This window comes from Brachyhypopomus gauderio, unplaced genomic scaffold (genome assembly GCF_052324685.1).
Source record: "Brachyhypopomus gauderio isolate BG-103 unplaced genomic scaffold, BGAUD_0.2 sc250, whole genome shotgun sequence".
NCBI classification, from domain to species: domain Eukaryota; kingdom Metazoa; phylum Chordata; class Actinopteri; order Gymnotiformes; family Hypopomidae; genus Brachyhypopomus; species Brachyhypopomus gauderio.
Window position 1 is genome coordinate 27,924 of NW_027507071.1, and position 27,486 is coordinate 55,409.

Consider the following 27,486-nt stretch of genomic DNA (forward strand, 5'->3'; position numbering starts at 1 on the left):
ATTATTTACTTAAACTATTTCCGCTCTTAAAAAAAAAACTCAGGAGTGTTGTGTCCTGTGGTTTTATTTGTTTCTTTGGTGGCATGCTGAAATGAAATGACAAAAAATGTATGTTAAGGTTTCCTGACTAGACAAGACTAACGTTAATGTTGGACAGTCCGTGTCCCAAACAGCACACTCTGGAACATTACATACTGCACTACTGAAAACACTTCAAACCATGGTGTCCATTTATTTATTCGTTTATTTGTTTTATTCATTATATTTTATTTTTTACACATTCAGTGTAGTAGCAGTTTTGGACGTGGCCAGAGAGTAATGTAACTTTATGTTTCAGGGAGCTTTCTGACAAGTTTTAATATAAACGTTAGCTAACCCAAACCCTCCTAGTCTGGTACCATAACAGCACATTGCAATAAAGCTATTTTATGGTCATATGGTTGGCTATTCATTGCTCTTATCACTGACCTCGCGTTTAACACGGGCGCAAACTACCCGCCGCTCCAGCGAGGCGAGAGCTCGGGTCAGTGACATTGACTGTATATATAATGGACGGTACGTCACCGTTGACTCCCATTGTGAGTTTTTGAAGCCACCAAGATGGCCACAAGGACGCTGCCATCTTGAAAATTGCAGCCAGAGCATGCGCATTAGAACCGGTAGGCAGGACAGTATCTCCGCCAGAGACCTATCTCCGCTCCGACATTTGTTAGGATACGCCCACCAGTATAGACACTTTTGACGTTTTACAAAATAAACAAAGGTAAAAGGTTTTAATATTGCTGTCGAGAGTTTTGCTGTCGAGAGTTTCGCGTTCACGTTTGAGCGTCTGGTATTAGATGTCAACCAACGCAGCTATTAACTGTCAATCACCTTATCGCCACACCCCTTTAAGTAACACTTAATAACTTCTATAAAATCTGTTTATCATAGAGAAAAACACTGGAAGAGATACTAACGCAATGGGGTCTTACAGAATTGACAAAATATAATTGCTCAAAAAACTTATTTTACGTGTAATAAAAATTCAAAGTTTGTCGTCCGGCCCGTTCACCAACATGGGAATGGGCGGGGTTAAAAGTTGTACTGCAGCCAGCCACTAGAGGGCAGCTGACTCACGTTTTAAACGTTTTATCACGACAAGAGCTACACAATACTGCTCTAAAACACAGTGCTCTGATAAAGAAGATAAATGGAATGTATGGAAGCCCATTTCCGCCACCTAAAATAAAAAATAAAAATTGCTATCTCATTATTTTGAGATACTAAGTCATTATATACTATAGTATCTCAAAATAATGACTTAGTATCTCGAAATAATGAGATAGCAATTTACTTAATAATGAGAAAAAAATATATGTGCTGTTTTTTTTTACTTTAGGTGGTGGGAATGGGCTTCCATATAAATGTCTGTATTGTAAAGACGACATTTTACCCTGATGCTTTTGTCGGCATTTTTCAGGTGCCCTGGATGCTGCTGCTGAAAAAATCAGAGAATTGGAGGCCAAGGTCAGAGAATTAGAATCTCAGCTCAGGGGCCTGCAAATCAACAGATTTTGTGCAACTGATGAGAAGTTCAGATTCTACACCCGTTTTCCATCAGAGAAGGTATTTTTGATCTTTTGGGAGTCGGTTGCTCCCTCAGCATCCAGGTTGGTGTACTGGAGTAAAGCACAGAGAAACGAGGGTGTGATGGAAATTGAGAAACCAAGTCCAAACCAAAGACTGGCACTTGTGGATGAATTGTTCATGTACTGCTGCCGTGTTGCAGTTGGCCTGAAAGAGAAGGTTCTTGCAGACATCTTTGGGGTCAGCACAACAACTGTAAGCAGAGTTCTCATCACATGGGCCAACTATTTATACCTGGTCTTGGTTTCAGTGCCAACCTGGATGTAAAGGGAACAGGTCCAAGCAACCATGCCAGAGAAGTTTAAACAGTACTGTTCAAACGTTAGAGTGATCCTGGACTGTACAGAAATCAGATGCAAAACTCCATCATCGCTTACACTCCAGTCTGAAACATTTTCAGTGTACAAGAATCACACAACTTTTAGAGCACTGATAGGTGTTGCCCTATGTGGTGTAATCACCTTTGTTTCAAAGCTCTTCACAGGGGCAGTGTCTGACAAAGAAATAACAAGACAGTCTGGAATTCTCAGCCTACTGGAACCAGGAGACAAGGGCAGACAAGGGCTTTATCATTGACCAGATGCTGTCTGATGTTGGTGCAACACTCATCATCCCCCCTTCAAGAAATCCACCTGCTTCAGCAAGGAGGACACGGAGAAAACACAAGCCATAGCTCGTCTCTGAATCCTGGTGGAGAGAGCTATCAGAAGAGTCAAAGAATACCACATCTGGGACACAACCATTCCTCTTACCCTTTCAGGCTCAGTGAATCTGCTGTGGACTACCGGTTGTTGTAATGACCAACTACCAAGGTCCCTTAGATTTAAACAGTGATGTACCTGTCTAAATTATTCTTCTAACACTGGAAGAAACAAAGATACAAAATTATTTATAGTTCTATTCATGTTTAATGATGGAATGAAGGTTTTTTGTTTATATTATGTTTTTTTTTTTGTTACAGACCTGTAACAACTTCTTTAAGAGGCTTCTCTGTCCTCCACTCATTACCTGTATTAATGGCACCAGGATGATGTTTCCTCTTGTGAGTCTTGGTTCCTCCCAAGGTTTCTTCCTATAGTTTTTGAAGGAGATTTTCCTTGACCACTGTTGCCTTTGGCTTGCTCACCAGAATTTTTTTTGTTGTTGATGATTCTGGACTTCTATAAGGGTGCTTTGTGTAAAAACCACTATATAAATACATTTCATTTGATGATTAATGTTTATTAAATGTTCCTTTTCTACACAATGTTTGCATATTTCATTAATTAAGGTAACAGGCTGGTAATATAAATACAGATTTAATACATATTAGCATGGGGGCATAAAGCACAACTTCTAGGTTACTCCAGGACTAGGGTAGGGAACCACTGCACAAAAACATTGAGTATACAGTGGTACCTCGAGATACGAGTTTAATCCGTTCCAGACCCGTGCTCGTATCTCGAACTGCTCGGTTCTGGAAGCAATTTAACAATGTAAAGTATTGTAATTGGTTCCGGTCCTTAAAAAAGTCACAAAACTAGCGTAAATGTGGGGAAAAAAGACATGTTCTTTATTAATAAAGGCACACGCAACATGTATAATTAAACAATAAAATAAATGTAGGAGAAATAGTTATTACAGTACAGTAGTATCAATAAACATGGTACAGTACAGTAAGTACGTACTGTAATCCTTAAATGGCGCTGCGGGGGGTGGGGGGAGTGGGGGGTGTTGTACGAGTCTACTTCACCGGACATACCACACATATGCTTAACAATAGAAACACTTTCACAGTCTAAACGAGACAGGCGAATTAAAGCTGAGAAGACAAAAGGGAGGGGGGAGGGAGTACGGGGGGTGAGGAACCTGATCGATGCACCGGACACACGTACGTACATGCTGAACAATAGAAATTAACAGAGAACATGTTTCAACTGTAAAAAATCTTTTTTTCCATATAGTACTGTACTGCCACCTAGTGGTTCATGCTCGTATCTCGAGCGTGCACTCGGGTGTCGAACAGAAATTTTGCTCGTCTCGGTGCTCGCATCTTGGATCGCTCGTATATAGAGCAGCTCGTATCTCGAGGTACCACTGTACTGGCAGGCAAAATAAAGTCACAATAACAAAAACAATGAATTATGTACAAGAATGTTACATAAAAATGTAGGATATGAGCCCCTTTAATACTAAAATGCTGGCCCATCACTGCACATTCAGATAGGTTTCCATATAGGTGTTGAAAAAGAAAAGGTCAAGTTTCATCTTCATTTCCCTGAGCACAGAGTCATCTCGCCAAACTCTCAACTGTGAGGTCGCTTTTGGTAGATGTGATAAAATCACACCAGAGCAAACCAGTTACTACCAACTGGCCTTGAACCTGCCAAAAGTACTTGTGGTTCCTTTTCAGTTTGGCCTGACCATTGATGAACCTGATGTGTGTGGCGTCCGATATACAGTCAATGTTTGGGCATTTGACTTCAGCAAGCCCAAAGGGAAGATGTGCAGAAGGATCATATACCTTAGCATCAGGGCTGGTACCAAGGTAAGGTGCATCAGGATGTATTAAAAATCCAGACAGTAACACATCTACATTACACAGGTCACTATACTGCTGCAAGACCTCTGGCTCTAGGTCAATACCCCTCTTCATGGCTGACGTCTGCCGCACCCCCTTTAGGATCCTGACTGCTAAAGCCTGACTAGATGACTCCCCCTGAACATTGCAAACTTCCCCAAATCTGCTGGAGGTCAATCGTGGCTGACGCACTTGCTTCCACAGTGGATTTTCTGACAGGCCCCTTGTGTTCTTCTCAATGATGCTGGATAACTCACTAGTGATCTCTAAACTCTCTAAATGGTAAAAGTGATGGTAATTTGGAACAAAATGAAGATGTTGTTCCAAATTTTAGCCATGTACTGGAAGCTGTGGGAATAAGGGGGCATTACCATGCTTACTGATTTCTTGTGTTACCACTGGTGGACACTGATATGACTTTAGTGGACTCAAAATTTGGACCTGTCCCACATGGTTCAGTTCTCTCATATCAGATAAGCCGCACAAGACCTTGCAAATTCCTGGTTGTGGTCTAAGGTCTCTTTTTTTTTTGAGTAAATCTTTTTATTGTCAGTTTTAATTTTAACACTGAACATAGGGGAGCAGAGTACATATATTACAGAGATTTCCATTGCACAGGTTCATAAGACAACACATACACATTCATCTCACAGAGTGAGTGAACTAATAAGAGAGAGGAGAATAAAATAAAAAATAAAATAAAATAAAAGAACACCCCAACCCCTCCTTACATAGACATAGTCCCTAGGCGCTAAGCAAGGAGCTCGTCACTCCATATCTTACTCTGTATCAGGCTTTTACACGATTCTGAACAACAACAGCATATCAGGCCTTGAAGACAGGGAGAGAGGTCATATCGTTATTCTGGAATTGCTGTAAGTAAAAGCTTTTCCATAAAAGCAAAAAAAGGCTTCCATGATCTTTCAAATTTGGAGAGAGAACCGTTCAGAGTGCATCGAATTCGTTCCAGAGTACAATACAGAAGGACATCTCTGATCCACTCGGGATATGTGGGTGGAGCAGGGAGCTTCCATTTTAATAAAATTAGACGTCTTGCTAATAAGGTCACAAAGGCCACAAAATCAGAGCGATATTTTGGCAAGAACAGTTCAGGTGGTGTAACACCGAATACGGCTGTGACAGGGTTAGGATCAAACTGTAGCTCCAAAACCTCTGATAGTGTTGAAAAGATTTCAGTCCAGAACGTGAACAGTGATGGGCACTGCCAGAGCATGTGTATTAGGGAGGCGGGACTTTGGTGGCAGCGATCACATTTTGGGTCCACATCTGGGTAAATTTTGTTAAGTCTAACTTTAGTCCAATATACCCGATGAAAGACTTTACATTGGATCATTCCATGTCTGGCACAATAGGATGATGAATGGATCCTATACAATATTTGCTGCCAGTCATCATCGGGCAGGGGCACACCTAGATCCTTCTCCCATTGTTCTTTAAGATTCAGTAAGGGTGTAGTTTGGACCGAGCTAATTAAGTTGTATAGATGAGAAATAATTTTCTTAAATGTAGTTTGCGGTCTTAAAAACTCATCGAATGGTGTAGACTGTGGAGTTAGTGGAAACTGGGGGTTCATTGAGTTAGCAAAACTGCGCACTTGAAGGTAACGGAAGAAATCGGTCTAAGGTCTCTTAACAGGGCTCCAGCTGATAAAACTGCTGGGTCAGGAAGGGGTCCTAAAAAACAAAAACTATCAGTCCTACCAACCGCTAAAAAGGCGTGGGCGATGTTAAAACAACAGAACATGAGAGGGAGTGTGTTATTTCGAATATCATCATCACAGACGTGATGTTATTCGCGATAACACATGCCCTCAAGTGTTCTATTGCTTTCATACAACAATTTTTACAAAATAAAGAGGATAAATCAAAGAAGCCCTGAATTTCATATTGAATATGCTTTAATATTGACAATATCTTCCACCAAAAACTAGTTCCACATGTATAACGAGTGCTGTCTCTCGTTATAAAGTATTGTCAATATTAAGACATATTCAGTATGACATTTAGGGCTTCTATGACTTATTTTCTTTCTTTATTTTGTAAAAACTGTTGTATAAAAGCAACTCTCGAGGTTGTGTGTTATGTTATCATGAATAACACAGTCCCTCTCTATTGCTTAATTATACCAAATTATATTATTAAAATACTCACCTGGGTATGCTCGATAGAATGTAGACTTAACACAGCTTCGTCCTGGTGCCTTTGGCTTCCGTACCACAAGTTCATCTATGGGTTCTGGACGAATCCCCTTTAACAAATGCAGAAACAGTCACCAGAAGAGTTACCAGTTAATTAAAACACCTGCCCTGTAGCTACCTTCACTGGCCATTTTATCAGGTCAATACATCACAGTGACCTTAAGTGTACAATTACTGTCTGCAGAGCCGCAGCTGATCTGCAAAATACCCCCTCTGTACCACATTCACAGCAGTGACACTGACATTGTTTGGTATATCAGACATAACAGTCCCATGCAAGTATGGGAATGTCATATATAGTATAAGTATATAGCATGGGGCGTACACGGGCACTAATATACTGTGAAGACCAACTGCTTGACTGCAGGATGCAACTGTTTACCAACAATTTGAACCTGCAAACTTTAAACTATCAAACTGGTTCAGACATCTTACCTGGTTCCTTGGTCTGTGCCATGTTTGAAGGACACTAGTGCATGATAGTGGTGGTGGCACTGTTTTTGCCCCCATTGTGCTGTAGTGTGCAGCTTGAAAAAGCAGTGCAACCAAATGGTTACACAAAGCCGAAGCTGTTTAACACCACAGGCTTCATAACTGCTTGCAGTACAACCTTGAAAGAAAGAACAACAACATTAGAATAAAAGATGCAGATGTTACACTATAAGAATACACTCACTCATAAGGAATGGTTAAGTTAAAAAAATCTAATTCTCACAATTTTCCACTTAAGTGTAGCAGATTGGCAAAAACATTTTCCCCTATTTCAGTGAAAAAAATGGAGCCGCAAAGCTTAAAAGACTTTGAATCACTGGATGCCAATTATCACCCAAACCGTTTCCATAACTACAAGCCCAAAACTTACCTCAATCCACTAAAACAGCATACAAGATCTGTAGGGAGTTCAGACTAGTCGATATGATTCAAGACATAGAACTTAAGGATTCAGGTGACTCTTGACTTTCAGTAATTAATAGCCACATTAGTATTGCAGCTTCAGTTTAAAACTAAAGCAAAATTTGGAAACCCAACATGTATTGGCTGATCAATGTAACTGAAAGGAACAAATTATAAACTTTAAACTGTCCAAAACTGCACCCTATTCACTACATAGTTTTGAGATTTGTTTTTTTTGTGTGCCTGAAATTAAACTGAGGAACAGTTTAAATCCTACCATGCACTGCATTAGACTTAGGTGTCCAATGATGTGGCAATCCTTACAGCAGTCCTGAGGACCCCACAGCAGGGGCGAGGCTAGGGTATTTTTAGTGGTGCTAAAGCACCACCGTGAAGTTGCTCAGCACCCCCTGGCTCAACACATTTTTTAAATATTATATTATGCAAAAACCTTGCTCTGTACCTGCGCAATACTTTGGTATTGTGCCTCTGTGAGCACTGGGGGCTGGGCACCCCTAAAGACCAGATCCTAAAATCGCCCCTGCCCCACAGCATTAACATTTCTGCATTTGCCCTCATTTAGTGAACCTGATTCTACTCATTTGTGATATACAAAGAGTTGCCAGTTTATTAGAACACTTGCCCTGTAGCTACCTTCACTGGTCACGTTATCAGGTGTGTAAGAAGAAATAAAATATAATGCACTAGAGGGCACCGGCTAATGCATGTGGATGTTTCTAAGGAATACGGAGTAGGGCATCGTTTCGGACTCCTGAACATTGAGAAACCTGTAGTGTATGGGGCTCCTCGTTTTTTCTCATCGACCGGTAACACCTTGCCTGCACCACTACTTCCTCATTCACTATATCTGACACTGCATTTGAAAGGGGGAGAGTTAGCTTGATTAGCTTACTGACAACTTCACCTGTGGAGAGCTAAAGGCTTGTTACAGACACATCTTGACATTCTCATTTAAAACTGAAAATATGCTGTACTACTTTGTTACATTAACGTTAGATAAATAGCCCTCCGTTAACAGCTACTTGCTATAATTACCACTAGTTAACAGGTTTGTTAGCTACTAGCTAGTACAGAGTAGGCTAACTTAGTTAGCTAACTAATGTTTGCAAGTCACTTACCTTGGGCGCCCAATGGAGAATGGGTTCTTCCTGGAGTTTTTCCTTGCCATGGTCATTTTTTACGGGGTATATACAGAATATTAAGACAACATGAGGGTTAAGAGAAAACCCTCAACAAACATAAGCTACCATAAACGCATACAATTTTGTACACATGAAAAGCTTGTATTAATATACAGAATCCACTGCCATTTTGTTATGAACCATTCATTTTAAAGATGGCTGCAGACTTGGCAAAGACTAGAGTAAACTAATTGAAGACAGGAACATGACACAGATGAAACATGACAAACGAGGGGCTGAACAGGCATGGAACAGGTAAACAATACAAGGAAGGGGAACACTGAGGGTGAGAAGTGTCTCACCCCGCGGAGTGCTCTGACCCAAATGGGCAGCCAGGACAGGAAACTGGTTGGGGCAAGGGAACAGGATTGAGGAGTAGAGCAAACGTGGGGGGTCTGGTTGAGACATAGGAATGAGCCTGGGGGAGACAGAGCGGATAACGGAGGAAGACAGATGGAAGTCAAGAAGAGAGCGGTCTGGGAGTAGGGGAAGAGGTTAACACAATGGTAAGACAAACATGCACAGGGACCAGATGGACAGCTGCATGGCTGGACGAGTGCAGGCCCCAGGCGGGCCTCTGGAACGGGTGCAGGCCCCAGGCGGGCCTCTGGAACGGGTGCAGGCCCCAGGCGGGCCTCTGGAACAGGTCTCGCTGTGGCAGATGATACGGTGTAATAGGGCAGCGCTGTAGCTGACAAGATGGTGTCCGGGGGGGGGGGGGGGGGGGGTTGTTTTCAAACAGCATCTGTATACTTCTCTGTATATTTGATAAGTGTTTACTGTTTTCGTTTTTGTACACACACACACACACACACACACACATACATATATATATATATATATATATATATATTGAATTGCAGTACCTTTTTAAATTTTGTTTTTATTTCTTACATTACCAGCATTAACTCCTTGTCAATGTGAAAACTGTTATTATTTGGCTTCCCTCTTAGGTATGTTACAGTACTCTATAAAATGTGCACATAATGACAATTACACTGTTTTAAGCTTTTAATTTTTTTTTCCAATAAATGTTGAGCATATTGTAATATTTTACATATTTTTTAAATGCTCTTTTAATTACAAAATTTTCACAATTGTTTCAGCCAAACCCATGACCTTGCCATTGCTAGTGCTTTGCTTAGTAGCAAATATGTACCATTAAGTTAATAATTGTGCCATTCACATATTTTTTATTTTTATATATTCTGCAACATTCTAGAGTAAGGGGGGATCAGGGAGTTGAGAATGTCCAGATAGCACGCTTCATGTTCAGTCCGTGGTACTGGGAGGAGCAGTTTCATTTCTGGAAAAAGTGTCCACAACCAGCGGTGCGTTTAAACCAAAATATGTATCAGACATTCTCATATTCTCTTTAATCCTGTGAAGATCTCTGAGATTAAGGATACACAAACTGTAGTCTTGTTTTCAAGTAACATTGTAGGCTTTGATGATTTTTCTGCTCTTAATGTAACAATTAACGCTTTTAGTTGATTAAAAATTACATGCTTTTACCTGTGTTTTGGCCTTAACCCAAATTTTAATGTTATTCAGGAATTCTAACATGCTTTCTATAAGTAATTATTTCGAAACAGGACCATTCCATATTGTAAATGGAGGCTACTACAGCAGTACTTACTGTCTTCTGAGGTGCAGTACTTTTACTTTTTAGTATCGAGAGATTATGGAGAGATGTGTGGACTGCAGTGACCAGCGTGTACTATGATGTCCTCCACTATCTTGAGGAAGGCAACTATCTTGACATGGCAGACCAAACATACATTTTCTGTTGCCATTATACCTTTGTACCAAGACTTCAAGATGACCTAGACATTTTTCAAGATGGCTGGGACAATCACCAGAAGGCAACAGGACTCCAAACCAACTGTGGGCAATAGGACACGTTTATCAGCCAGTTCAGGAGCCCCAAAATGAGGAGGTGGGTATGTTGTTACCCATCACATGTCTGTATTTACTCTAAAACACTTGGAAGTTTTTTTGATTCAACACTGACCCTGGATTACCCAGTCCTGCATATTTTTGTGTATTTCTTCCTCTAACACACCTCCTTAACCTAATAGAGGGTTTGTTAATGAACGTATTTGGTGGTATGGATGCAGGGTAAATAGTAACATGTAGGGCATGAGGTACTCCAGGACCAGGGTTTAGAACCCCTGGTTTAAGCCAGGTCAGGTTTAAGTACTATAAGAAATCTCAAACTATTGGTTGGTACAACGCACTTCCTTGATTTTTGCTTTTTTATTTTTTATCTAGGCATTGGACATCCCAGAGATTGACTGGGAGAGCAGTGGGTTACCTCACATTAGAAATGCTGGAATTCATGTTGCTGCAACAGGCTGTCCACTTACAGCAGAGCAGTTTACAGCACTCAGAGACCTCATTGACCCCAGAGCAACATCACAGTCACGTGGTGCTGACATCTACATGGCTGCTGTGCAGTTCTACCAGACTCTTTGAGTGAGAGGTTTATGAATGTGTTTTGGAGGATGATGGGGGTGAAGGCAAGAAAACTGCTGCAGTGGATCGTTTTCAAATAGAAAAGACTGGAAATGTTAAGACACTATTGCCTTAAACATTTAAGTTTTCATCAATGTCTTAAAACTAGTAGTTTCCTAATAGGAAGTATAAAGATATCCCATAAAAGCTTAAATGTATTCATTACAATTTTATTTGTAATTCACAATGTCAAGTAGAACACAAATAAAAGTTTATGTACTTCCAAGATTGTCACTTGTGACCAATATTTTGTTAATGAAAGGTGGTGTATGGTAACAAAAAAGGGTTTATGCATTACAGTAGAGAAACACTTCTCTGCAGAATGTAAACAGACATTCAAAGACATGCACAATTGTAACAATGCTTGCACAGTCAGCATGTTAATAAAAGTAATAATAAAAATTAGTGGTGGGCCGTTAACGGCATTAACGCCGATAACGGCCCACCACTAATATATATATATTTATGTCTATATAGGATATATATATGGTAAAATGTAACCATGGTCAAAGAAAATTTTTTCCACGTAGAAAATCAACAGATCCTCTAGAGCAGGGGTCACCAACATGGCGCCCGCAAGGACGTCATGAGTCGCCCGCGGGCCTGTTCTAAAAATAGCTCACAATGAGCTGCATCTTTTTTTTTTTGCTACTATTAGAGATTGTCCGCGATTGCCGTGTGGCTACTAGCTAGCGGGCTATGTAAATAATGTACTCGCCAACCAACAAACAATAGCAAAATGTAACGCAATCACCATAATTGTACTGTCCTTCCAACTTTGCACTGTGCAGAGGAGGAACTGGCAGCAAGGTTGAACACTTCTCTTCCATTAATACTCTGAAGACCACAGGTTGTCCACAGGTTTAATAACGTAGAAAGTGTGAAACTGAATAAAAACTACAACAAAATACAATTACAACATATACTATTGTAATAATACACGGTCCCTACAGTGTAACATAGCATACATTGACACTGTATTAGTGCACTATAAACATTTGGCTTCAATAATATATGACAGCTACAGAATAAATTTATCTGATATTGCAATATATCATGATAGAACTAAATATAAGTAAATAAACAATATACATACAGACGATACCACGAAAGACGAAGGATGAAGGCAGATGCATGTGGATTATCTGTCAGTCATCAAACACATGTAAAACATCCATGAACTTTCTACTTCCTGTGATGTTACTGACTATTTACAAAATCACTAATAGGAGGTGCTAAAGCTACACTTACAACACTAACAGCACAAGCTAACAGCACAATAATAATTGAAAGAAACTCATACCAGTCTCAATGAACTGCTGAAAATATCCCGAGATGCGACACTTGTTTTCCAGTGGTCAGTCGTCATCATCATCATCTGCACTGCTTTCAGTGGGCCAGCGTATGTATGGGAGCAATATCTTAAAAACAAAAGCACTCAAGACTCCTGCTGTTTGTATATGTCTAGGTCATGTACACCACATAAATGTGTTATCGAAAATTGTTTTCTTTAAAAAATATGTACATAAACATACCTGTGGCATAAGTGAATATTCACTTTCCTTTGGAAAAACCTGCACATCTTTCCTTTCAATCAACAGTGACCACACCTTGGTTTCCTTTAGTCCTTTCCAAATTTGTTTCAACTGACGCAATCGTCTACCAATTACCTGCAGATTTGGCAAAAGTCACAATACAATACTGCTTAATTTCATGTAATGTATTAAAATTTGCAGTGAAATGGAATGTGTAGATAGGGCATGTTACCGCATGTGACAAAAGGCGTTCAAAGAGCCACCTTCTGTTTGTATTGGTTGGGCCAGGTAGATCCCAAGAAAGATTCAAGGACAGTCTGGCATTCATCTTCACTGAGTTCATCATCTCCATCAACCTGGACATAAATGGCTGCAACAACTTTTTCAATAAAAATAGAAAGAAAAAAAAATTAAACACATGATGTACATACCAATTTGATGATTTCTCGTATATCATGGTCAGGACAATCTTCTATTTGCACTGTGGCTGTCTCAGGTGAATCATGGACAATTGCTCTGCTGAGTCCAGGCAGCCGAGGCCCCCCATGTAAGAATGTCCCAGCATCCGTCCAGCTACTAGAAACATGTCACCCTCAATGAGGAACTGGGATGATGAAGGGACCAGATGATCAGGTTCACCTTCAAATAGGCATGTCCTTTCGGTATTTCCTGTAATTGAAAGATGGACACGAATGTCAACATTTCTAATTCCAAGAAAAAGTAATAAACATGTGTAACAATGATCATCATCAGTGTGAAACTGAATAAAAACTACAACAAAATACAATTACAACATATACTATTGTAATAATACACGGTCCCTACAGTGTAACATAGCATACATTGACACTGTATTAGTGCACTATAAACATTTGGCTTCAATAATATATGACAGCTACAGAATAAATTTATCTGATATTGCAATATATCATGATAGAACTAAATATAAGTAAATAAACAATATACATACAGACGATACCACGAAAGACGAAGGATGAAGGCAGATGCATGTGGATTATCTGTCAGTCATCAAACACATGTAAAACATCCATGAACTTTCTACTTCCTGTGATGTTACTGACTATTTACAAAATCACTAATAGGAGGTGCTAAAGCTACACTTACAACACTAACAGCACAAGCTAACAGCACAATAATAATTGAAAGAAACTCATACCAGTCTCAATGAACTGCTGAAAATATCCCGAGATGCGACACTTGTTTTCCAGTGGTCAGTCGTCATCATCATCATCTGCACTGCTTTCAGTGGGCCAGCGTATGTATGGGAGCAATATCTTAAAAACAAAAGCACTCAAGACTCCTGCCGTTTGTATATGTCTAGGTCATGTACACCACATAAATGTGTTATCGAAAATTGTTTTCTTTAAAAAATATGTACATAAACATACCTGTGGCATAAGTGAATATTCACTTTCCTTTGGAAAAACCTGCACATCTTTCCTTTCAATCAACAGTGACCACACCTTGGTTTCCTTTAGTCCTTTCCAAATTTGTTTCAACTGACGCAATCGTCTACCAATTACCTGTAGATTTGGCAAAAGTCACAATACAATACTGCTTAATTTCATGTAATGTATTAAAATTTGCAGTGAAATGGAATGTGTAGATAGGGCATGTTACCGCATGTGACAAAAGGCGTTCAAAGAGCCACCTTCTGTTTGTATTGGTTGGGCCAGGTAGATCCCAAGAAAGATTCAAGGACAGCCTGGCATTCATCTTCACTGAGTTCATCATCTCCATCAACCTGGACATAAATGGCTGCAACAACTTTTTCAATAAAAATAGAAAGAAAAAAAAATTAAACACATGATGTACATACCAATTTGATGATTTCTCGTATATCATGGTCAGGACAATCTTCTATTTGCACTGTGGCTGTCTCAGGTGAATCATGGACAATTGCTCTGCTGAGTCCAGGCAGCCGAGGCCCCCCATGTAAGAATGTCCCAGCATCCGTCCAGCTACTAGAAACATGTCACCCTCAATGAGGAACTGGGATGATGAAGGGACCAGATGATCAGGTTCACCTTCAAATAGGCATGTCCTTTCGGTATTTCCTGTAATTGAAAGATGGACACGAATGTCAACATTTCTAATTCCAAGAAAAAGTAATAAACATGTGTAACAATGATCATCATCAGTGTGAAACTGAATAAAAACTACAACAAAATACAATTACAACATATACTATTGTAATAATACACGGTCCCTACAGTGTAACATAGCATACATTGACACTGTATTAGTGCACTATAAACATTTGGCTTCAATAATATATGACAGCTACAGAATAAATTTATCTGATATTGCAATATATCATGATAGAACTAAATATAAGTAAATAAACAATATACATACAGACGATACCACGAAAGACGAAGGATGAAGGCAGATGCATGTGGATTATCTGTCAGTCATCAAACACATGTAAAACATCCATGAACTTTCTACTTCCTGTGATGTTACTGACTATTTACAAAATCACTAATAGGAGGTGCTAAAGCTACACTTACAACACTAACAGCACAAGCTAACAGCACAATAATAATTGAAAGAAACTCATACCAGTCTCAATGAACTGCTGAAAATATCCCGAGATGCGACACTTGTTTTCCAGTGGTCAGTCGTCATCATCATCATCTGCACTGCTTTCAGTGGGCCAGCGTATGTATGGGAGCAATATCTTAAAAACAAAAGCACTCAAGACTCCTGCCGTTTGTATATGTCTAGGTCATGTACACCACATAAATGTGTTATCGAAAATTGTTTTCTTTAAAAAATATGTACATAAACATACCTGTGGCATAAGTGAATATTCACTTTCCTTTGGAAAAACCTGCACATCTTTCCTTTCAATCAACAGTGACCACACCTTGGTTTCCTTTAGTCCTTTCCAAATTTGTTTCAACTGACGCAATCGTCTACCAATTACCTGCAGATTTGGCAAAAGTCACAATACAATACTGCTTAATTTCATGTAATGTATTAAAATTTGCAGTGAAATGGAATGTGTAGATAGGGCATGTTACCGCATGTGACAAAAGGCGTTCAAAGAGCCACCTTCTGTTTGTATTGGTTGGGCCAGGTAGATCCCAAGAAAGATTCAAGGACAGCCTGGCATTCATCTTCACTGAGTTCATCATCTCCATCAACCTGGACATAAATGGCTGCAACAACTTTTTCAATAAAAATAGAAAGAAAAAAAAAACACATGATGTACATACCAATTTGATGATTTCTCGTATATCATGGTCAGGACAATCTTCTATTTGCACTGTGGCTGTCTCAGGTGAATCATGGACAATTGCTCTGCTGAGTCCAGGCAGCCGAGGCCCCCCATGTAAGAATGTCCCAGCATCCGTCCAGCTACTAGAAACATGTCACCCTCAATGAGGAACTGGGATGATGAAGGGACCAGATGATCAGGTTCACCTTCAAATAGGCATGTCCTTTCGGTATTTCCTGTAATTGAAAGATGGACACAAATGTCAACATTTCTAATTCCAAGAAAAAGTAATAAACATATGTAACAATGATCATCATACCTAGATTAATACTGAAGCCAGCTTTAAGCCTTTGAATAATTGCTGAAAAGAAGTATCTTGTCACTCCTTCACCAACAGCAACATCTCCTAATATGGTAAACACAATTTAAAAGATAAAAACACAGAAATTAACAAGTTGTGTAAATGAATTAACAATTAACAAGTTGAAGGTGGTGTGCTGGACTTAGTCCTCCAATATCAGAAACTGAATTAGGGTCATTCTATTATCATCCACAATAAAGATCTTGGCTCAAATTCTTGGGGTTAAAATTATTAATACTACAGACTATATTTTTGCTGTATTGACTAGACATTTCCTACTGTTCTTTCATACAAAAAGCTTTACAATGCTTTACAATTTTTGACTTGAAAAGGTACAGAAACGTCTAGCCCAACACCTGCAGCCTAAATCTTGCAAGCTAGACATGATTTTGAAGATTCAATTGATAAATAACTGAGCATGGTACTTCTTAGATCAGATCAATGAACTAACTATGGGCTAGTTATTTAGGTGGTGATGAAAAAATTACTGATATGAATATTTACTGATAATGGCTATACTTGCTGCAAATGAACCAGAAGTTATTTCTGTATAACTGTTGAAACATGATCAGGAAGGTGCACTGAAAGCACTTTAAGGAAGGTAAATATGTTTTCTCTACAGAGTTCAGATTCAGTTGAGCATTATTTAGTCTAGATGCCAATAATAAGTGAAACAGAAATAACTGTCTATGGTTGGTATCCCATTCAAGAAGAAATCTGTTAAACAGCAATTTCAGACCACTTTTTCGTGGTCTCGCTGGACTCGCACTTAAAATGAATGAATTAGTGGCTAATTTTATGTGATTTACGTAATTTCGAACATATCAAATCTTGTTGAACATGTTCGTGTTTGTTCTGTTATATTCCGTTCAGTAGATCAAAAGTTCTGGAGTTTTGAAGATTAAGGTGATTTGTAAGCGCTAAATAAAGTAACTTCCTGTTCGAAGGCAGAATTAATTCATGGTTAGGAAGATTTTATAAACTCTTAACTGCTACCATGTGAAATTTCATAACCATCCGAGAACCGGCAATGAGTGAATTTGTTCAGTACAAAAACGCGCATCCTGCAGGTCGAGTACATGTAGCTTAGACGCTCCACAGAAAGGATAACCAGTAATTCCTCCCTTAATCTTTGACCTTGACATTTGACCTGTATTGATCAAAGTAATGTTGATGTGGTTCCATATCCTGTAGGCCAATTGTATTTTATTCCTTCCTTGAAAATTTCATTTCATTATCTTCATTATTTCCATTATTCACAAATTTGACCACAACATATTATTTGTATTGTAGCACATAGTACAAAATATTTAGCTCACTACATTAAAATATATAAGAGACCTGACATTATCTTGACTAGGGCCAGCTGCACTTCCTGACTGCGAGGTCAACAAGGACAACAGGTTCCTTGTGGACCTGATAACATTTGCATTTCCCTACAAGCACAAAGAAAACACAACTAATATTTGTACCCTTTCTTGCATCCTACGCATTCCCGCCATGCTGCCAATCGTGGAAAGAAAATAAAGGGTTTAACAAGAATGAATAAACATGTATAAAATGGCGGCATGAACAACTTCTGAAACACTCTGCTATGCCTTTGTTTTTTATATGCATTTAAAACATTAACTGCCAATAGCAAACCATTTACTACGATACTTTTGAACGGTCCAAACGCGAAGTTTAAACGTATTGCCCGTTTTACAGCCTGTAGCTAGTTCTGATAACTAGAACCAGCAAGACCCTGATTGTTTTATGCCCTAAAATTAACTATTTTCTATCCTACAACCATTCTGACAAATGAATGTTACTACGTCAGGGAAACACATACTTAAACGATAATGTTAATCAGTACACTTCAAACTCTTTATATGAGAGCAGCTCATACCAACCAAAGCTCTTAGTTAACCTCTACTAACAAGCTAGCTAACTAGCTAAAGTTCCCCCGCGTTATAACGCAACCACCGTTACGTAACGCAACACATCAAACTTGCCGCGTTGAATCTGAATAACTTTGGATGCACTTACCTCGTTGTGGTGCTCCATTAGTTGTCTCCGCCACAAACGCGACTGATCTTCACCCACAGACGCGACCGAGAGTGAGGCACCGCTGTGATTGGTTTAATGCGTTGGATTGCTCTAAGGTTTACTTTTCCTGAGAAGCCCGGATGTTTCATCGCGGGTCTGAATCTGTATTTCTGAGTTTTGAATCATAGCGATTTGAATTTAAGGATCTAATTTTTTTTCATGTGAAAAATGCAAGTTGTAATATTGAAATTTATTTTTTTCCAACAGCAAATTTCACCATCTCGCAAGTTCAAAACATAAAAAAGCATTGTTAAAATTCAAATGTATGAATTACGCCATTAAATATTTCAAGTGTATTAAATGTAATGTAAATATAATACAAATATACAAAATTCAGATTCAAATATTTATGCTCCATATTTTTAGCTCCATATTCATCAGGTTATTGTAGCAGCCTGGCTGATTTCGTGACATCGCGCGTGCTAAGCCACTTAGAATGTTTGGTTTTGAATGTTTGATTGGGAAGGTGGAATGTTTGGATTTCAGTTTCGATGCTGAAAAGCTCAAAACCGGTCGTATGAGATTTTGCTCTGCGATTTACAATCTAATGCGATTTTCTAATCTTCACTTTGAGAATGAGTTTTTACCCTCTGATAACTGACCTGCCTGGGCAGGAACAGAACCACGTCATGGACACGCCAGATTTTACCACTCATGGTGAGAAAAAAATGTTCATATACTGTACATAACTTTATACTCAGGGTTGCCAACTCTCACGCATTGAGCGTGAGACACACACATTTGACCGTCTTCACACGCTCTCACGCCACACTTGCGATATCTCACGGCGAAAAAAAAAATCCGGTTTATTTATCTCTGATCTACATCTATGATTCAATTAGTTACTAGTTCGCTCTGGCGCCAACCACCGGCGATCGATATAATACTTAATTTGTGTCCATTTTATCGATAGATCGCGATATAACACTTAATTTGTGTCCATTTTATGTTCACCCCCCGTCGACAACTTACGTTCGCCACCAATTTACACTCGCCACCTCCTCCAGGTTCAAATCTCACTCCAAGCGATCTTCAAAAGTTGGCAACCCTGTATACTTCTATATAAGACAGTACATTTAGTGAACATTGCTTATGAGTATTGATTTCCATAGGCTTATTTATATTAAAAATGTAATATACACATGTATGTAGTTTTCTAAGGTTTAGAAAAATAACCTATATATATATATATATATATGTATTCTACTGGTGACTTTCAAGCTCTTTATTTCATGTGTACAGGACATTTTGATTATTATAATTAATGGAGCATGGGTTATTTCTTTGACTCAGCACAATTTTCATAAATCCCACCATGTTAACATTCTCCATGTTGCCATGGAAAATGCAAATACAAATAAACATTTTTAAAAAGAAACGGGTTTCATGACATGACATCACAAATTCTTATGCATTCTCCCCACATTCTAATGACATCACATGGCACCATAGCCCTTCTTATAATCACTTGTTCATAATCACTTACAATAAGAATAAAGGAATATAAGAGGAATAAACTTCTTGAAGTCATGAGATCTGCACAGATTATAGTCACTTTCAGAAACAGAAAAAATGTGCTCCCATGCCTTACAGATTTATTCAGCTGTTTTAGCTCTCAAGTGAAAAGCACAGCTATTCTGTAGCTTTGATTTGATGCACTTTATATCTTTTATGTCAAACGTTTTATTTAAATGTCTACATTTAATTTAAAATTTAATAATGTGTTTTCCTCTATAAATTTATTTCTAACATTTCATTATTGAATTTTTGTTCTATTTAAATCAATTGTATTTAATTATTTGTGATAGCTTTTATCTCTATTTTTTTTCTTATAGACCTGATGATCTTATAGACTCATGCTTCCTCTGTGCCCTGGGTTGGTGTTTTGCATTTAAAACAGGGTTGCCAAATGACACACGCATTTGACCGTCTTCACTCGCTCTCACGCCACACTTCCGATTTCTCACGCAGTGGGTGGGTGGGGGGGTTGCGAACGTAAGTTGTCACCGGCCGGGGTGTAAAATGGACACAAATTAAGTATTATATCGCGATCGATCGCCAGTGGTTGGCACCAGAGCGAACTAGTAACTCATTGAATCATAGATGTGAATCAGAGGTAAATAAACTAGATTTTTTTTCCGGCTTGAGAAATCGTATGTGTGGCGTGAGAGCGTGTGAAGACGGTCTAATGCGTGTGTCTCACGCTCAATGCGTGAGAGTTGGCAACCCTGTGTATCTGCATGCACGGACGTAATTTGGGGGGGGAGGGGGGGTCATGTCACCCCCACTTTTTCAAAAGCCAGTTTTGGACCCCCCCAGTTTTTACGGTTAAAACCAAATATTTAAATACCCCCCCCACTTTTTATTACAAAATTACGTCCATGTCTGCATGTACCTGTAACTAATTTCTCAACAGTGAACTGTACCAAAAAATGGTTGGAGTATCCAATTTGAGGGCATTTTACTGTTTGATTTTGAGTAACAAAACAGGTTATCGTACAAGCTTGAGGCAGTAGACCTCAAGTAATAGTTGTAACAATGTGACCCCCCCCCCCCCCCCCCCCAGCCAGCATGTATGTTCTGTTTGTGTCATTCTGAGCAATTACCACAGGTGAGTTCTTGAAAAGTGCATCTAACTTCAACGATCTGATTCTATCTGGCAGGAATGAATAGTGACCATGGAGAAGATAAGCCCAAGGAGACTGGTGAGTACTTTACCGTTTACTCCATGTTCCAGGGATGCACCGGTTCTGTGTCCTGCAAGCATTTCTGAAGCAACCGTGTTGCTGTACGAAAGCCGTAACGAATGCCTCTGTTTGTCCATGTAGTGGTGCTTGCCAGTGGCGATGGCATCCCTCTACCCCAGATGGTCCTGTTCCCAGCAGAACACCTCTGTTTAAATTGGAACCAGGTCCATCGTATTGGAGCAGGTCTACAGAACCTGGGCAACACGTGTTTTTTAAACTCTGCCCTTCAGTGTCTCTCCTACACTGCTCCTCTCGCCAACTACATGCTGTCCAGAGAGCATTCCACAACATGTGAGTCACTCCCCATCCTTCTCCTCCTGCCACACATCTTGGTTCTAAAGTATTTAACATATCCAACGTAGCCTGTTTTAGTTCTTGCATCATTATGTAATCAGCCTTATATGAGCTGACTGCAAGTTGAACAAGAGTAAATTGTCTAACATTTCTAATATCACAAGAGAGGAGCAGAAATTAAGCTTGGTTGTCTAGACCAATGTTGGGTAAAGAATGGAGTGTCCACTGGTATGAGACGATATTTAGGGCTGTTCAATAAAAGGTGTTAACAGAGGTGTCAGCAGGCCTCTGTTTTGCATGAACCAGCAGGTGTCTTTGTTGGGAGCAGAGTGTGCTTCTTCCCATTGGCTGCAACAGTTCATTCAGTATCTCGATCATCTCAGGATGATCTACACACAGTCCTTAATTTCACAATGTGTTCAGAGTTTCTATGTAATGCTGTAAGACAAAACGCAGATCTGATGAACATTTGCTATGATGTTTTGGGTTTATTGTATGTTTTCCCATCTGTTGAATGAAGTCTTTATCAACCAAGGGGTGCAGTTGTCCTTTGTACAAACTATTTAACATTATTGTGAGTTTGTCAATGTTATTTGCTTCCGTAAAGGTTTTCTAATTGATATACATAGAAAACATTTGGTTGGAAACATGGCTGTGTTAATTACCTGCTTATTAACTGCTTATTAACTTTCAAGATTATCTACTGGTATTTAGTGATACCATCTGTATATTTATTATGCCTTAATTCTGAGTCCTCTTTTTCCCCCGAAGGTCATGAACCTGGATTTTGCATGATGTGCATCATGGAGAATCACATCACCCAGGTGTTTGCCAATTCAGGAAAAGTCATTAAACCCATCAGTGTGCTGAATGAACTAAAATGTGAGTATGCAAATGGTGATGGACAAAAGCAACATCATATTCCTTTGAGCACCGTTAAATATGAACATTTCTAATTGTGGTCCATCTCCTTTTCTTTTTCAAAGGTATTGCAAGTCATTTCTGTTTTGGGAGTCAAGAAGACGCTCATGAGTTCTTGCGGTACACAGTGGACACTATGCAAGAGTCCTGCCTGTTTTGGAGCATGTATGTTTACTTGGACCACACCCTATATTATTGCTCAAGTTGCTAAATTATTGAATTTTAGCATTCATCTATTTCTTAGCATGTTTGTTGGATATCTGTGGGTCGCAGAATTGTTACTTGACTCTTCTTGCAGACAGATATTTAAAAATGTCACTTCTAGCAGGTGCAGCTGTGGCTGTTAGTCAGGTGTATTATTAGTATTATTATTATTATTATTATTATTATTAATATTATTTGGAGAGTAAATACGTGGATCCAAGGGTCCTTTTTTGGCGTTTTTTGTGCTTTCCATTTCACTGACTGAAAAAAGAGCGGAGACTGGTGCTTGATACCGGTGTGAAGAAAATTGCTGATGTATCCACCAGTTATTAAGATTGTCCTGTATCTAAATGAGGCCAGGTTGGTCTAAGAAAATAGAAGTAGTTCTGCATTTGTGCAGAAACTGCACAGGCATACAGGGTGGTTTACTCTCACCCCTCTCTTCCATACCACAGTCGACAGCTTGTTTATGTGTGGCTAACACGTTAGTCCACCAGCGCTCTGTATGTGGGCTGTGCGCTCTCTCCCAAGTTGCTTTGATGCGGTGCCAGCTGCTGCTTCTCAACATCTCTCCACTACTGGCCAGCCAGCAGCCTACATTCAGAACGAAGCGTTTGACTTTACCAGTTACGTGTGGAGATGAATCCATCAGGGAATCGCTGCGTCGTTCTAGTTTCTGGCAATTTTCACGTCAGACCTCATTTCTGTTCTGCTTTGTGCTTTTAGAAAGCGTTATTCAGAAAGGCGTTTAGATACACTTAAAGGTTGTACTCTTACAATTGCATGTTTGTTTATATTCTCTTTTTAATTTCTTGTTTTAGTTTCTATCTGAATAAATTACATTTTCTGCCTTGTCTGATGTTTTTATTTAATCAGACTGGACAGGGAAACACAGGCAACCACTCTGATCCATCAGATATTTGGAGGTTACCTGAGGTCAAGATGTGAGTTTGTCAGTCATACTTCATTTCAATTTGTGAACATCAAATGGTAAAATGGTATTTACTGTAAAATGTTACTATAAATTATTTATTTCATAAGTGTTCAATGTGTATGACTGGCAATGCTATTTGAGATGTTTTTGATCAGTTAAATTGATTATATTCTTTCTGATTTCACAGTGGAGTGTTTGAACTGCAATGGAGTATCTGATACGTTTGATCAGTATTTGGACATTGCACTGGACATTGAGGTAGCCATCAGTCACTCTGTTGTATCTTTTATAAAGATGTCCATAGAAATGATCTGGGCTTTGAAATTGATTCTATCAGTTTGTTAAAGTGTGTGCGTGCATGTGTACATGTGTGAGGTGGACATTTGTTTAGATTATTAATTAGGTCTGCTAATCATGGCATGTCTGGCTTACAATTTAGTCTTGTATGAGAGTTGCTGTCTTAGTGAATTAATGATTACTCAGTGAATTGATAATTGCTTGTCCCAAACTGGTGTCTGAGATGTAAAGCATCATGGGATCAGTTTGACAAGATTTTCTTTAGCCCTGTGTCTGTGCCTAAGCGTGTTTACATGTGTTTTGTAGACTGCTCCAACCATCACCAAAGCTCTTGAGCAGTTTGTTAAGCCTGAGCAGCTTGATGGAGACAATGCCTACAAGTGCACCAAGTAAGTGTCCCAGCTCAGATCTGCTCCACCATGCTGTCCAACAGGGTAACCATGTGTTTTTTCCAAAAGTAGCATGACCAGTAACTTTAGACTCAGGAAGGCGGATACAAACTGCCAGCCTCATTTTCAAAATATTTTCACATAAAACTCAAAAAGCCGTCTTCGGCCACGTACTACAGAGGGCTTTGAAACCAATGGATAAGAGGGATAAAGGTGCTCTTTACAGTCTATTTTGGATAAGTCTGAGGCACACCGGTTTATCTCTGGAGATAAACCAAGCTCTATTTGTTGTCATGGGACCACTAGTGGTGAATTTACTGTGGTCTGTGTTGCCTATTATCTTTTCTGTCCTCATTGTGAATTTGGTTGTGTTTGTAGATGTAAGAAAATGGTTCATGCCTCAAAAAGATTTACAGTCCACCGTAGCTCGAATGTGCTCACCATTGCTTTAAAGCGCTTCGACTTCAACGGAAGCAAAATTGCAAAGGTTTGACCACCGTACTTAATTCTGCCGCACTGTTGTACACTTTCCTTAGTCGTTTCACGTGATCTATGCCGTTGCACAACTGTTCTCTGTCCCCCTGTGCAGGACGTGAGGTATCCAGAGTATCTGGACATGCGTCCGTTCATGTCGCAGTCCCACGGAGAGCCACAGCTCTATGGCCTGTACGCTGTGCTGGTCCACTCCGGGATTAGCTGCCACGCCGGACACTACTACTGCTATGTGAAGGTTTGATGTGCTGCGCGGTTTCAGCATTCTCTGTGTTTTTGCACTGAGTTTCTGCTCTAGCTAATGGATGGAATAATGTTTTTATTTCAGTCTGGTAATGAGCAGTGGTATAAGATGAACGACGCATCAGTAACTGTAAGCGACATACAATCAGTGCTGAATCAACAAGCATATTTACTGTTCTACATCCGGTAAGTTCAACTTAATGTTTAAACCAACTCCAGATTTTTGAATAGTGGAATATTTAGAAAGGCATTTTATACACTTTTATTGACTGTAACTCTGTGACCCGTGGTCCCGGTCATTGCTCCCCTCGCCCGGTCAGCACGGCCAAGGTGAACGGGCCTCAGTTCACCTCCACCTCCGTCATCAGTCCACAGCTTTCTCCTCACATGGCAAAGGTATCACCGCACCACTGCACCATGCCAGGAAATCTGACTGGGAACTGGTTGTTATTGTTCACTAGTATAATTGAGAGGGCTGTGTTTTGTTTGTTTACACTGTTAAACTCTTACTTTCTGTTCCTGATATTCAGATTTCCCATAACTGACCGCTGTTCACTTTGCAGAATAACTCTCCCATGAAGGAGGACCAAGGTGGCTCAAAGCCTGGCGGGAGCAACAGCAGCAGCGTCCCGAAGAGCCAGCCCAGCCCCTGCAGTTCTTCGGCTGCCGCATCCCCGACCTCAGACCTCAGACGGCCTGTGCAGGTGAACGGTGGCACCACCGCTCACAATAGAGCAGCATCTCTGTCTGGTGCGCCAGGCTCTAGTGAAGGCAGACGAGCGCGTGAGGAGCGGAAGTGTGATAAAGATTCTGAGCAGCCACACCTTTCCTCCACACTGAAGGAGCGAGGCAGATCCAGGCAGGGACATTATCGCGAGCGGGAAAACCGGAGTCGGGAGCGCTACGGGCACCGCCATCGCCATCGCCATCGTCCCAACAGAGACCACCATACTGATAAGGATCGCTCGGCCAGTCGAGAGAGGATCCCTGGAGAGCGAGAGGGAGATCGCCACCGGGACGGGCACACCCACCACCGCCGAGACCACTACCACCACCGGCGCCATCACAGCAGCAAGGACGAACGAGACCGGGATGTGGAGAATGGTCAAGGTGACTTCCCTCGCTCATTTGAGTACTATGTTGGGAAGAAAGACTCGGGACACAAGCGGGCTAAAGCACCACGCCCCGCCAGCCCTGCCCCGCGGCCCCAGGCACAAAAGCGTAGCCTGTCGGACAGGGAGGATCCATGTGAAGAGCGGCCTGTCAAAAAACATAAGAAATCCAAGAAGAAGAACAAGGACAAGCGGAGGTAAGGAGCTATTTATGTTGCATGAGAACGGCCATTGCTATACTGTGTGTGACCAGGAGGGGTCAGCAAACAGAACTGTTACTGTTGTAGAAAATCTAGCAACCATAAGCCAGAAAGTGTACTACAGTTTCCTTAAGCAAATCATTTTCAATCTGCAGGAGTTCTGAGAGGGACCCATCAGACAGGAATGGGGACAGCAGCTCCTTCCGACACAAAAAGATGAAAAAGAAGAGGAGGAGGCACAACTTGGAGGAGGAGCCTCGTATGGAGTGTCGCTCTGGCCACAGCTTAGACAAACGTAAGCGCCGCCTCAGCTCCGACCCAGACGAGTCTTCACCCAGCGCCAAGCGACCTACTACTGAGGACTATTACCAGACTCAGTAGATCGTGCTCTGATGCCACGCTCCCTCCTTCGCCTTCCTCTGGACAGACAAAAGCGATGTCCGAGCCTCTTACTCAGGATGTCGCTCCCCTGCTGTCCCCGCCTCCTCACAGGCCCCATTCAGCCCCCGAGACGCCAGCTAAGCCAACCGACACCACGCCTCGCACCCAGACGGCCTCGGCTGAGGAGCCCATCTACTGCCACGACACCCATGTGACGAAAGGCACCACGGCGCCCCCAGAGGCCAACCACGACCTCTGCTCACAGGGGGGCGACGGGCACGTGGCTTTAGAGAGGCCCGTGGCAACCGCGGACGCCTTTGTGCCCAACGGCGATGACTGCAGGGAAGATGCGGCGGCGTCTCTGTCTGGTGCGCCAGGCTCTAGAGAAGGCAGACGAGCGCGTGAGGAGCGGAAGTGTGTGCGCCGCCTCAGCTGCGACCCAGACGGGTCTTCACCCAGCGCCAAGCGACCTACTACTGAGGACTAATACCAAGTTAACGTCACTCAGGTGCATAAGGGTCAACTTTCTTTCCAAGTTTCAATTATCCATTACAAACTAGTAATGAGCAGTGGTATGAGATGAACGATGCATCAGTATCTGTAAGTGACATACGATCAGTGCTGAACCAACAGGCGTACTTACTGTTCTTCATCCAGTCATTTCAATCTAATGTTTAAACCATTATATTTAGAATATTTAGAAAGGCATTTTATACACTTTTATTCCCCCCCCCCCCCCCCCCCCCCCCCATCCATCATTTTTAGGTCAACAGATCTTAAACTGAGACTGTAACTCTGTGACCCATGGTCCCGGTCATTGCTCCCCTCGCCCGGTCAGCACGGCCAAGGTGAACGGGCCTCAGTTCACCTCCACCTCCTTCATCAGTCCACAGCTTCCTCCTCACATGGCAAAGGTATCACCACACCACTGCACCATGCCAGGACATCTGACTGGGAACTGGTTGTTATTGTTCACTAGTATAATTGAGAGGGCTGTGTTTTGTGTGTTTACACTGTTAAA

General features: G+C 40.7%; 2 protein-coding genes and 6 long non-coding RNA genes across 10 annotated transcripts; 3 read left to right on the forward strand and 5 right to left on the reverse strand.

The window, feature by feature from the left end:
• Positions 1 to 3,158: 3,158 nt before the first annotated feature.
• On the reverse strand, positions 3,159 to 9,197 carry LOC143504277 (uncharacterized). 2 transcript variants are annotated; one of them, XR_013127518.1, is made up of 4 exons: positions 8,441 to 9,197; positions 6,843 to 8,175; positions 6,361 to 6,457; positions 3,159 to 5,883 (listed from the first exon to the last, which is right to left on the reverse strand). It is a non-coding gene; the product is annotated as an uncharacterized LOC143504277 (long non-coding RNA). The 2 variants fall into 2 exon arrangements; XR_013127517.1 differs by having other exon boundaries at positions 6,843 to 9,197.
• A 127-nt stretch (positions 9,198 to 9,324) lies between these two features.
• Positions 9,325 to 11,332, forward strand: LOC143504274 (uncharacterized). The gene is made up of 3 exons (XR_013127513.1): positions 9,325 to 9,834; positions 10,176 to 10,442; positions 10,778 to 11,332. It is a non-coding gene; the product is annotated as an uncharacterized LOC143504274 (long non-coding RNA).
• A 271-nt stretch (positions 11,333 to 11,603) lies between these two features.
• LOC143504281 (uncharacterized) lies at positions 11,604 to 12,170 on the reverse strand. The gene is made up of 2 exons (XR_013127522.1): positions 12,117 to 12,170; positions 11,604 to 11,917 (listed from the first exon to the last, which is right to left on the reverse strand). It is a non-coding gene; the product is annotated as an uncharacterized LOC143504281 (long non-coding RNA).
• Positions 12,171 to 12,555: 385 nt separating this feature from the next.
• LOC143504271 (uncharacterized) lies at positions 12,556 to 13,606 on the reverse strand. The gene is made up of 3 exons (XR_013127511.1): positions 12,987 to 13,606; positions 12,788 to 12,911; positions 12,556 to 12,690 (listed from the first exon to the last, which is right to left on the reverse strand). It is a non-coding gene; the product is annotated as an uncharacterized LOC143504271 (long non-coding RNA).
• A 395-nt stretch (positions 13,607 to 14,001) lies between these two features.
• Positions 14,002 to 15,019, reverse strand: LOC143504272 (uncharacterized). The gene is made up of 3 exons (XR_013127512.1): positions 14,396 to 15,019; positions 14,197 to 14,320; positions 14,002 to 14,099 (listed from the first exon to the last, which is right to left on the reverse strand). It is a non-coding gene; the product is annotated as an uncharacterized LOC143504272 (long non-coding RNA).
• Positions 15,020 to 15,410: 391 nt separating this feature from the next.
• Positions 15,411 to 18,617, reverse strand: LOC143504276 (uncharacterized). 2 transcript variants are annotated; one of them, XR_013127516.1, is made up of 5 exons: positions 18,192 to 18,613; positions 16,122 to 16,208; positions 15,801 to 16,038; positions 15,606 to 15,729; positions 15,411 to 15,508 (listed from the first exon to the last, which is right to left on the reverse strand). It is a non-coding gene; the product is annotated as an uncharacterized LOC143504276 (long non-coding RNA). The 2 variants fall into 2 exon arrangements; XR_013127515.1 differs by having other exon boundaries at positions 15,606 to 16,038; positions 18,192 to 18,617.
• Positions 18,618 to 18,717: 100 nt separating this feature from the next.
• LOC143504273 (ubiquitin carboxyl-terminal hydrolase 42-like) lies at positions 18,718 to 26,465 on the forward strand. The gene is made up of 14 exons (XM_076995787.1): positions 18,718 to 18,908; positions 20,915 to 20,956; positions 21,080 to 21,289; positions 22,064 to 22,174; positions 22,279 to 22,378; positions 23,294 to 23,361; positions 23,539 to 23,609; positions 23,955 to 24,037; positions 24,416 to 24,524; positions 24,627 to 24,767; positions 24,858 to 24,958; positions 25,197 to 25,215; positions 25,336 to 26,081; positions 26,240 to 26,465. The coding sequence occupies exons 1-14, from the start codon at positions 18,827 to 18,829 to the stop codon at positions 26,463 to 26,465; spliced, it is 2,109 nt and encodes a 702-aa protein (XP_076851902.1). The 5' UTR covers positions 18,718 to 18,826.
• Positions 26,219 to 27,365, forward strand: LOC143504280 (uncharacterized). Its single transcript, XM_076995789.1, has 2 exons — positions 26,219 to 26,973; positions 27,231 to 27,365. Exon 1 carries the CDS (start codon positions 26,521 to 26,523, stop codon positions 26,950 to 26,952), a length of 432 nt encoding a protein of 143 aa, XP_076851904.1. The 5' UTR covers positions 26,219 to 26,520; the 3' UTR covers positions 26,953 to 26,973; positions 27,231 to 27,365.
• The last annotated feature ends 121 nt before the right edge of the window (positions 27,366 to 27,486 follow it).

Coding starts and splice junctions, on each gene's coding strand:
- LOC143504273 (XM_076995787.1), top strand. CDS start 18,827: ATGAGTTTTTACCCTCTGATAACTGACCTGCCTGGGCAGGAACAGAAC. Junction 24,525..24,626: donor ACGGAAGCAAAATTGCAAAG/GTTTGACCACCG, acceptor CCCCCTGTGCAG/GACGTGAGGTATCCAGAGTA. Junction 24,768..24,857: donor ACTACTACTGCTATGTGAAG/GTTTGATGTGCT, acceptor TTTTTATTTCAG/TCTGGTAATGAGCAGTGGTA.
- LOC143504280 (XM_076995789.1), top strand. CDS start 26,521: ATGTCCGAGCCTCTTACTCAGGATGTCGCTCCCCTGCTGTCCCCGCCT.